The sequence below is a fragment of the Typopeltis vanoorti genome, chromosome 13, assembly GCF_054136105.1.
Source record: "Typopeltis vanoorti isolate ZY-2024b chromosome 13, IOZ_Tvanoo_1.0, whole genome shotgun sequence".
NCBI lineage: Eukaryota > Metazoa > Arthropoda > Arachnida > Uropygi > Thelyphonidae > Typopeltis > Typopeltis vanoorti.
Genome location: NC_143561.1, coordinates 74,567,730 through 74,579,831, shown reverse-complemented (window position 1 = coordinate 74,579,831; position 12,102 = coordinate 74,567,730). Strand labels below are relative to the sequence as shown.

General features: G+C 37.3%; 1 protein-coding gene across 5 annotated transcripts in view; it reads right to left on the bottom strand.

Annotated features, from left to right (window-relative positions):
• LOC150100287 (palmitoyltransferase ZDHHC2) overlaps positions 1 to 12,102 on the bottom strand; it is a 353,926-nt gene that overhangs the window by 202,425 nt on the left and 139,399 nt on the right. For all 5 annotated transcript variants that reach the window (XM_090402380.1, XM_090402379.1, XM_090402381.1 and 2 more), the window contains exon 6: positions 2,715 to 2,747. In XM_090402380.1, coding sequence (XP_090258506.1) covers positions 2,715 to 2,747 — 33 coding nt within the window. The remainder of the gene's footprint in view (positions 1 to 2,714; positions 2,748 to 12,102) is intronic.

Sequence of the window (12,102 nt, the reverse complement as noted above, 5' to 3'; positions counted from 1 at the left end):
CTCTAAAGAGCTGTCTAGGACTGCTTCTGTAACATTTTGAATCATCACCAGAATTCTTATTTTTGATTCTATTTATTTTCGGATAATTTTCTTCCATTTGTTTCAGGTTGTAGTATTAATTGTACTTGAACGTGCTATATTTTTATTGTGAACTGTTTAGAGCATCTTTAAGAGAACCAAGGCTCGGATAGAGGCCAGGGTATTGCAGTGGAATGATGTATGCATTCTCTTTTCCTCTTTAGCTTAATGGACCATTAGATCTAATGCTGCTATCAGTCTCTATCATAAGCTAAATCTGGTGTAAAGTGTTCATTCAGATGTTAAGTCTCATTACCAGATCCATGGATGTGGTAATGAGATCCAAAGAAAGACCCATGGGATCTTCCTGTGGGTCTCGTTCCAGTAAAGATGATTTTGGTTAAAGCAAATGTTTGAATCAAGAGTGCAAAAACAGCAGTCTGACTATGGAAAAGAAGTAGAGAAATCTTAAAGCTTATCCCATTATCCCAAAAAATCCATTAAGCCTCCAACATGATAAAGCTTATCCCACTTAGCATAGTTGCATCATAAGGTATGAAGATGAGACTGGCTAGAGAAGATTGATCTGTGGGAAAATGAGAAGATTATGATCAGCATTGTCAAGAGGAGGACAAACATCTACAAAGGATTTGGAGGGAGAACTGGTTAAGAACAGGTCCATCATGTTGGAAAAAATATCGAGGACTGTGGTATTCTGGTTAGCAGGCTAACTGTGCATTAGATCATGAGTGATAGTAAATGATTTATATTTCATTCTGGATTGATTTGTGAAGGTAGGGGGAAGGAATTTTGTATTTGTATTATAAACATTAAATTCTCCTAGGAAAATGATGTCACAATCTTGGTAATTAACTGTATAAAATCAACTTTTAAACATAGTAGTCAAAGAGGGTGTATGGTCATCTGAAAAAATGTCTGATTTGACAAAAGCACACGTTCCTCTTATCTGTAATGGATGAAATTTGTGTTATTTTGGTAGATTTCTGTAGTGGTTTACAGTCTTTTGTGGGTTTAACATCTGCAGTAACACTAACATTTTGTTTGATTATCTTTCATGGTATAGCTGGTGCAGGAGTATGCAGGTGATGCAAGGGACTTGTGTACATAAAATCCACACAGAGAGTGCCCATGAATTCAAGTATAGCCTTGACAGTGTCCCCCTACATATTATGCACTCAGATTCCCTATTTAAAAACCGGTTTAGCTTACACACATGTAGAAAGTTTTTTACCTTGGGTATGCTATACGTTAAAGATACCAAGCAATTTTATAAACTTGGTTTTAATCCTTTTCCTAAGTAAGCAAACAGACAGGTAAGTCAAGTTTGCACCTGAAATAAACTCAGTAATCAGCAGTGCCCCAGCAATTGAAGATAACCATAGCAATGACTAACCTTCATAACTGTTATCTAATCTAAATGCAGATGCTAACAGCAATATATGAAAGAAAGAGGTGATATGAAAAGAGTGTAGCACAATACTACATAGGAGCTGAAGAAACTAAAAAGAACTTGGCAAATAGCAGGAAAATAAGAAATGCTCAAGAAAGCAGGAACAGATGAAATAGGATATGGTGATTCTATGATTGGGACTGCACTGGACAAACATGCAATCAGAATGAGTAAATGATTAACATCAACCTTGTATAAACTCTTATGGATGCATTATTCTGTCAAGGCTCACCATGTGAGAAACAAGCTGAACTATTTAAAAAATGTGTGTGGTAATGCTGAAAACTGAGAGTAGGTCAAATATGTAGGAAATGAATATAGGTAATAAAACAGTCTTGAGAAACTCCTGCATTGGTGGAGAAATGTCTCGAACCTGTTATCCATTTATAAAAGTGGCAGGTAAACCAGAGAATGGCACTCTATTGAGCAAACGTCATGATGAGTGGTGGTTTTCTTTGTACCTGAATAAATTGTATTTTCATTAGAGCAGGTTTATGACTTACAAGTATACTGATGTAAATCAGTAATGTGATCTAAGCAAAGTCAAAGTATTCCAACTTCTTTAGATCCTCTTCCCTCTGACTTAATAGTACATCTAAATTATAATTATTCCATTATTTATAGAGAGGTTTCTATTTCCTATTGTTCTAGAATTTTTTCATAATGAAAAAATTTTAAATTGAAGTTAATAGCTTAAGCAAGGTAAACCTCATATGGCTGGCAGCAGCCAACCTGCTTTATCTTATCCACAGCATGAAAGAGACTAGATGAGTTGGACTAATGCTTTGGATTAGGATTAGTGTTTTTATTACACCAATGAATAGACATGTTAATTTTAATCTATATACTGAATGTGTATGTGTGTGAGAGAGAAGAGAATAGAACTTATAACTTATAACATAACTTCCAATTGCAAATATATCTATACATAATCTTGAGATAACTTGTTAAAGTTGTAGAGTAATCAATCAATCATCCCCTTCAAAATGAATGAACTTTCAATTCACCAACTGTTGAATGAGCAAGTGTGTCCACTAACTTCTAGTACAGGACCATGTAACTGTAGCTTCAGTTATCCAAACCTGTTAATTATATTACTGGAAATTGCATGCTCTCTCACTGAATAATTGAGGAATTACTGTACTTTCAAATCACAAAACAAGGCATTCTCTAATTGATTTCTCAATAAGTTATTATTTTTTTTAAATTAACATCACACACTTACCAAGGACAGTGATGATCCATCTTTAGAACACATCTATAAATAATCATAAAAATTAAGGAAAAATTTTGTGGATTGCCTAAAATATGAACATTCATAAGTTAATTATAAAACTAAGTCTGCAAACAAATCAAAAATTTCACAGGCATCAAATGTTATCAGGGCCTACTGGTATGAAAATATATTTATTATAAATACAAGTTTAAGATATTAAAAACAATAAAAGAAATATTTGATACAGCAAAACCACATTTTTTTTGTTTGTTTTCAATTTTACTTTGCAACTTAGCACTACCAATGTGATCTTCAAGGATCATTCGTAGTTATCAATGATAATTATAATCTTTAAGAAAAGTGATCGCACTAAATGCAAGAGTAGGGAATTAGCCTACTCTCAGTAATTGTTAAAATTTTGTGTAGAACATTCATAAATAGTATTAAAAATGAAGTACAGAAAATCTCAAGTCATGAACAAGTTGGTTTTAGAACAGCTTCAAGTACTGTGCATCGAATTTTTACTTTAAAGAACCTCACTGAACAAACCAGAATTTAGAAGCCCATTATACCTAAATTTTATAGATTTTGCAAAAACATTTGACAGCATTGACATAAAGATATGGTGAATTATTAAAAGTTAGGAATTCCCAACAAATATGTGTGAATAATCAAAAGAACTCTATAAGAGAAGTAAATATTATTGCACAACACACAACACTGAAATGGTTTGAAATAAAATCTGGGGTACGGCAGGATTGTGTAATGTATGGGTTATTGTTTAATATAGTTACTGATTGGATTATGAGAAAATTTATAGGTGCAAAAAGAGGAATTAAATGGAATCCTATGTCACAGTTAGAAGATCTAAATTATTGTTTTTTTGTTTTTTTTAATCAAGACCATAGCATATGTTTTTTCTCCCTTTTTGGACATTATGTGTAAGAAAGAAGGAATAACTGCAATAACTGATTCCCTCAAACTGACTAGATCTCCGATCCCAAATAAGTGTTTTAATCTTTCTTTTGAAAATGAATTTTATTCTTTTCAGAGTAAAGTCAGTCTTATGGCAGGCACACCATTAGAACAAGCTAATGAAAATCTATGATGCTGGTCTATAACAGACTATTCTTGTATTATATACCAGAGAATTTGTAGACTGTAGACACTAGCAAACAGGAGAAAGAGCGGTTATATGATTGAGACATACAAACTTCTGAAAGGGTGATACAGGATTTCAGTAGTTGGAATTTTTCATTTTATGGAGGGGTGGGGAAAGGATGCAAGGGCATTCTTGGAAGTTGAGAATGAATGCTACTAACAAGAGGGTGAGATCTAGATTTCTCTCTCATAGAGTGGTACATGATTGGAAAGGATTGCCATTGCTTGTTGTTTGTGCAAGCAATGTGCATGAATACAAGAACAAGTATGATAGCTTTTGTGTGTAGTATACTGAATCGCTCGATGACTTCCAGGAGGTCTCTTAATAATATAATAGTTATAATAATAATATACTCATAATTGCATTCCTGTTGAGTGTTTTCTATCACCATGCTATCACTACTGGTTTCATTTAGCAGTCTTTCAAAGTAATTATTCCAGACATCTGGAATGTCTTCAGTTTTCATGCCACTCAAATCATCTCTGATTCCTTCTACAGCACTCTTTCCTCCATTTCTAAGCTTCCTCAACAACCTCCAGAATATCTTTCCACCTTCTTGATATTTGTTTTCTATATTCTTGCCAAAGTCCTCCCATGACTTTTGTTTAGCTAGTTTTACACAGTGTTTCGCTTTCTTACATTTGTCTCTGTATTCTCTAAGAGCAAAAGCCGACTTATTTGTCAGGAACTTTTGATATGCTTTCGTCTTTTCCTTCACTGCCTCTTTTACTTCCTGCGTCCACCATGGAGTTCTGATTTTTCTATCCTTGCAGACAACCTCACCACATGCCTCTCTGGTTGAATCAATCAGGGTTTTCTTCAGGCTTGCCACTGAATCTCCAAGGTTTGGTTTCTGTTCTCAAACTCTTTTATTCTTTCTTCAATAATCTTTGTGTATTTTAGTCTACAGCTCACATCTGAGAGCTGCTCAACTTTTATTCGCTTTAAAACTTTCTTACATGTTATTCTTTCCAATATGAAATTCAATTTTATCCTGCTTAAGACTAAATAGCGATCGCTTCCAATTTCAAATCCTCTGTACACTCTGGAGTCCTGCACTAAGGAGAAAACATCACTATCAACAATAACATAGTCAATGAGACTTTTCTTATTCCTTGCCTCTTCTCTCCATGTGAATTTGTGCACATTTTTATGTTGGAACATGGTGTTAGTAATAACCAGTCCATGTCCTGAGCAGAAATCCAATAGGTATTTGCCATTATTATTAGCTTTGCTCTTTTCTCCAAATTTTCCCAAAATATTTTTGTATGTCTGACAATCATTTCCTACTCTGTAATTTAGATCCCCAACAAGGACCAACTTTTCCTTTTTCATTGTGTCAGTTGTTTTCTCTAAAGCATCAAAAAATTCCTCCACTTCTACCTTAGTAGAACCTTCTGTGGGACCACAGGCACAAGTAAGTCTCGTTGTCCAGTTCCCCATTCTGATATTTGCCCACATCACTATACTCGAGACTGCCTGCCATTCAAGAAGATTAGCCACGTATTTAGTGTTGAATACTATGGCTACTCCTTTTCCTTGATTGCCATTACCTGAATATAACATTTTGTATTTATTGCTCAGAAAGATCTCACCAGTTTTTGCCTTTTTTTGTTTCAGTCATCCCTATTATGTCTATCTGGTACTTATCTAATTCCTCAGCTAGCTCCATTTCTTTGCCATTCAGGCTTCTTATGTTGATAGTACCGATCTTGAACTCTGGTGATGATGAGTAGGGTTGTGCTTTCAGATTTGTTCAAGTAGCTGACTTTTCGCTGTTCACCCTGGTACCCTGGTGAAAACAACAGGGACCTTGTTTAACCGGACAACGCCCCAGCCGGCATGAAATTTTGTCATGTTGTACCATCATTTTCTATATTGGTTTAAGCCAATAATACAATTTGGTTGACTAAATCCCAAATTGCCAGCCCATCCTCGTTCGTTCAGTATCCAGTTAGATGCCAACAGGGTGCACCACGAGAAGGTGAGGATTGGACATTAGGTAAGAAGCCCTGGTCGGTTCTCCTCGTTCCTTTAAAGGCTATATGGGGGGGGGGGGGGGAGAGTCTTCTCTCAGTTATAGAGCTCTGACCCTTAAGCACCCCCAGAAGTCTACAAGATCCTCTAAATAAATTGAATAACTGTTGTAGAACCTATAGAACATCTTTTACTTAGTGAAGATGGTAAATTAAATATGGAAATAGACAAAAGAATTAGTAATGCTGTTATAGCAGGAAGTAAATAAATTTATATGGAATAAGAGAGAGATTAGCCAAAAAACTAAACTAGTTGTATAATAAGACATGTTCAAACCAATTTTAACTTATGGATTTGAAAGCTGGGATAGAAATAAAGCACTTAATTAAAGACTAGAGACTTCTGATATGACAGTTCAGAATAAGATTAGTGGAGTCAACAGATGGCATCAATGGCATTATCACATTAAAAATGAGGAGCAAAGAACTTGCCACTGTTACCATTGAGGAACGTGTTAGTAGAGCTATTCTCACTTACACAGAATGGGAGGGGAAGAATTAGCAAAGCAATTGTTTTTTTTGCCTGGTTGGCAGGAAAAAGACCCAGAGCAAGACAAAGATGTAGATGGACTAATACAGTAATAAGTGTCTTAAAAGAGAGAAATATAAGATCTGATAATGTTGGAGTCTCGATCATTTGAGAAAATTGTTGATCAGAAGTTAGTAATGATGTAACTTTTTCATGTAGTACTATCATAATTATCTTGTACACCCCTGAGGGATATATATCAGGAATTTGATGATGATGAAAGGAAAGGATTAAAAGAAGAACATAATTTCTAGTTAAATATTATATACTTTATAACCAACCAGAAACTTTCTACAGCTATCTCTCATCCAGAGTATTATCATCATATGGTGATACATTTCACTATTTGTATATAGAAACGCTATTTCTAGGTTGATTTATCCTTATTATATTCCATGGTCTACCTCCCACTGATGAGCCATTTTGAAAAATTTTTGGAGACATGTTATAAAGTAAAACTTTAGTTTAATATAAACCAAAATCAACACTCGACGTTTAGACCTTCATATCAAGGACATCCTCTGAAGCATACACAATATATACAGAGTAATAAGCTGCAATACAATCTACATGGTTTGCTCAAGTTAGTGACCAACCATTACTAAAATTATTGGCCTGACCTCTGGTGAGAAGAGAAAAAAAAAAAAAAAAAAATATATATATATATATATATATATATAATATATATTTAAAACTGCCCAACTCTTAGTTTTGTAACCTAATAGATGATGATAATAATAATTATACACTGAGGGCCTGTGTAGCTCAGTGGATGTGGCGTTTGCACACCACGGCACTTGTCTGCACGAAGGAAGACTTAGTTTCGAGTCTAGTCAGCGACTAGAGAAAATTTTTCTAAGCCTTTTTTCGACCGGTTCCTGAGTTAGTCGATCTCTGACACGGGCAAGCAGGTTTTCCTCCTGGAAACTCTCGTTTTTCGTCCTGTAAACTCAAGAAAATTGACCGTAGAACCCGCATTATTTCAGACATTAAATATATTGTGTTAGGGTTAGGGCATTTGAGCTGTCTCTCTTCATTGCGTACTGCTTAATTAGTGCTGGCCTTGGGCCATCTATCTCTGATTGGGTGCCAGTGGAGATTGAACTGCCCATTCAGTCTCCAAAAGTTAGATAGGGCTAAATGGCCTCGCCTACTCCCATATACGGGAATAAAAAGGCGTTAGATGATTTTTTTTTTTTTTTTTGCTATCATACTATTCATAATCACTGCTCATTTCTCTATGTGGTGCACCCTGGATAATGCTAAAGAGCTAGAGTGACTTGGCAACCAGAGTATCTTCTCAATCTCCTGGTTACAGCACACATGAACTCAAACACACGAATTAGCTCTCTTAAGGGCAAGATGACTAGAAATATTGGACCTATTGTCCAAATTAACATTGAGGGTATATGTAGAGCAAAATGTGAATACCTCTCAAAGATTTTATATGACAACAATGTCGATGTTGTTCTTATTCAAGACTCACTGTAAGGATGAGGACCAGCTCCACCATAGGGGCCAAATTCATGGTTACATTATCACTGAAGCCACTTACCATCATGCACATGGCTTTGCCACCTATGTACGTAGTACCCTAGAAGATTCCCACTTCGTTACAACCAGCATTGTCAGGTGTGCATCTGATAACAACTGTGATAGGGAACATAACCATTACCAACGTGTATAAACCCCCTGCCCTCTTGTGGCCTCCACAAGTTCTACCAGTGCACAACCATCCTGCAATGCATATAGATGACTTTAACAGTCACCACATGCTATGGAAATATGCTTCCAACAATGAATGCAGAGAGACTTTGACTGAATGGGCAGAAATTCACAATACGTACCTAATTTTTGATGCAAAAGATAGATCTTCCTTCAGGTCAGCAGCTTGGAACAGGGAGAGTACAACCCCGACCTCTGCTTCGTCCCTCAAGACAACAATGGACGACCGTTACCTACATCGAGAAGAGTTCTCTCCAACTTTCCCCGAAGCCAACATAGACCAATTATATTAGAGGTAGGTCTGCAGGTACCCCTTGTCAGATCCATTCAACGTCCCCACTGGAACTTCCAGAAAGCTGACTGGGATACATTTGCTGCCTGTCTTGACAAATATGTCCATTGGATCCCTCCAACAAGCAGTAATTACAAGAGATTCGTGGGAGCCGTCTTAGCTGTAGGTAAGAAGACCATACCAAGCGGCTTCTGGAAGGAGTATATCCCTGGATGGGACGATGATAGTAATAAACTGTATGAAGAATATCTAGAGTGTGGCGATCCTGACATTGCAGATGAACTCATTCACAGCCTTCACACCAGCCGACAGAAGAAATGAACTGAAACGGTAGAAAGACTAAATTTTTTGGCACTCCAGTAGAAAAGCATGGAGCCTTCTACTAAGAAAACTAGGTAGTGGCACCCTGACTGCCCAGGAACAATCAGCTATTTCTCCTAACCAATATGCATCGCATATTGTCAACATATCAAGATATACCACCAAGGATAAAACAACAACACTCTTCAAATAAAAAGAGAACTTACATATTTGAAAAATAACAGACCATCAGACCCTCTATATTCACGACCCTTCACTCTTGAAGATATTAACACTGCTCTAATGGATATGAAACCAGGCAAGGTTCCAGGTTTCAATGGAATTCATCCTGATTTCCTGTTGAAGACAGGCCAAAAAGCTCAACAGTGGTTGGCTTGCTTTTTCTCTGACATCCTCCAGACTGGTAGACTTCCAAAAGAGTTTAAGAGAACAAAAAGTATCCCCATCTTAAAACCAGGAAAAACCTACAACAAACCAGAAAACTACCGACCAATCGCCCTCTTAGTACCTGTTATAAACTCCTAGAAAGGCTTGTCCTTAATAGAATTTCCTCTAAGATAATAGAACAAGTCCCAGTGGAACAGGCTGGATTTAGACATAAACGAAGCTGCTGTGATCAGGTTCTGTCACTCACCACGCATATAGAGGCAGGCTGCCAACAATGCCGTAAAACAGCAATTGGTAGCTTTTGTAGATCTTGCCGCAGCTTATGCTACAGTCTGGAGGCATGGCGCAGTCTGCAAGTTGCTCTGTGCAGTCCCATGCAGAACAATAGCAAAACTAATCGATAACATGCTAAGCAACCGCCTGTTCCAAGTGTGTATGGACGAGAACAAAAGTAAAAAAGACCACTGGATAATGGACTACCACAAGGGTCAGTTCTGGCTCCACTCCTTTTTAACTTATACATTGCAGATTTGCCTAATACAGCCTCCAAGAAGTTTTGCTACACAGATGACATTGCTCTAACCACCAGACACCTGAATTTTACTACAATGGAAGATACACTAACAAACAACCTTGCAGTCCTAGATGAATACAAAGGCTAACAAAGACCTCATGGTCTACTTCAACCACAAACTGCTATGCTACAACAAATTCCCGAAATATCTGGGCTTCACTCTGGATTAAACTATCTTTTAAACCACATTTCATTAACAGCATCCAAGCTAAAAACAAGAAATGATATACTGCAAAAACTATGTGGAACAACTTGGGGTGCCTCAGCAACAACGCTTGGCTGCACTGCTCTTGGCCTCGTTTACTCTACATCTGAATACCGCTCACTTGTATGGCTGAACAGCACCCATGTGTATTTAAGTAGACGAGCAATGATAATGAATGATATGATTGCAAGAATGTGCAGAAAAAGAGGTCTGGAGTTTGTTGATGTTTGGAGTGTGTTTGAAGGAAAAAGGCAGTTGTATGCTAGAGATGGACTGCATCTTAACATGGAAGGACATAAGAGATTGAAGAAGTTATTGTTTTCTGAACAGGTTGAAGTTATTGGGCAGGGAAACTAATATTGAAAAGGTTGAGTGTAAGAGAGAGAAACTTTAGCACTGATTGTGTATTTATTGATCCTTATAGGCAGAATAAATTGCAGAAGAGAGGGGAAAAAAAAAATCGGCATAGGACTACGGTAGTTAGTGACTTATATATCAGTTCTAAAGCCGGTACAAGATCTAGAGGGAATCTGCAATTTTTGTATACCAATGCTAGAAGCATTAGAAATAAGAGAGAAGAATTTTTGGCATTAGTCAGTGAAATCTCACCAAAAGTTGTAGGCATTAGTGAAACTTGGCTGTCAGCAGAAGATGTGGTCACTGGAATTGAATGTGATGGGTACAGTATTTTCAGGGAGGATAGAGAAGATAGAACAGGAGGAGGAGTACTGTTGATGATAGCTGATGTGTTGCAGCCAAAGAAAGTAGTATATCATGATGATAGACATGTGAATGAGAGTTCATTTGAGGCAGTCTGGTGCGAAATAGTGACCAACGCAACCAAATATACAGTTGGATGCTGCTATAGGCCAGGGAGTACAGGGGGAGATATTGAATTCATGCATCAGCAACTTAGTGCAATGAGTGAAGGCTTAGTGATTATTATGGGGGATTTTAATTATGGTGATATCAATTGGAAGGAGGAAATATCACGTAGCAAAAAGGAAATGGAGTTCATACATCTGCTACGAGATAATTACTTGAAACAGCACGTAACTGAAGGGACACGTGGTGTGAGAGTGTTGGACCTGGTTATTGGTTCAGAGGTTATATGCATAAGTAAGGTGACCTCGTTACCTCCAGTTGGTGAAAGCGATCATGTGGTATTGACTTGGGAGGTTGCAAAATCTGTGGATTTTGCTATTAAGAAGGGGTATGTACCAAACTACAGGTTAGGCAATTATAACAAGCTTCGGAGTGAGCTTGCAACCATCCCATGGCAGAACATATTGCAAAGGAAAGATGTTAGCAGTGCTTGGGATAAAATCAGCGGGTATCTGAGGAAAGCAATATCAGATTGTGTCCCCATGGTCAGGAGGTCAAACAAGGCAGGCATTAGATGGGTGAGCAGTAGTATCAAGCTTGAACTACAAAAAAAGAAAATGTTATGGAGAATTTACAAGGAGAAGGGCGATCAGGACACCCATGAGCAGTACAAGGCTCAAGCTAGGAAGGTTACCAGCATAGTAAGAAAAGCTAAATCAGATTATGAGAAGACCTTAGCCAAAGAGATCAAGGGTAATCCCAAAGAGTTCTTCCGCTATGTGGCAAGTAAGAAGAAGAATGACTTCGGAAGGATAACCTTAGTGGGTGCTGATGGTATTGAGGTGACAAAATCAGATGTAATAGTCGAGTTACTGAGTGATCACTTCTCAAAAGTCTATCACCCAAGTGAGGATATCTCTATACCTATAGCAATACCTAATGTGAGAATTGAAGCTAAAGAATCAGAGGTATTAAATATATTGCGAAACTTAAATGCAAACACTGCGGTAGGCTTAGATGGAATATCAGCTCGGGTGTTGCGTGAATGTGCAAATGAATTGTCAACCCCTCTTACCTGGATATTTAATTTAAGTTTGAACTCTGGTATGGTCCCTAGGGAGTGGAAGTTAGGCAAAGTGGTTCCTTTGCATAAGGGTGGCTCTAAAACTGCAGTATTGAATTACAGACCAATCACCATCTCAGGAGTAGTGGTAAAAGTATTGGAAAAGTTGGTTAAAGACAAAATTCAAGAATGGGTGGATCAGGATATGATACTCTATAGAGGCCAACATGGTTTTGTTAAAGGTAGATCCTGCCTTAGCAATCTATTAACTATCCATA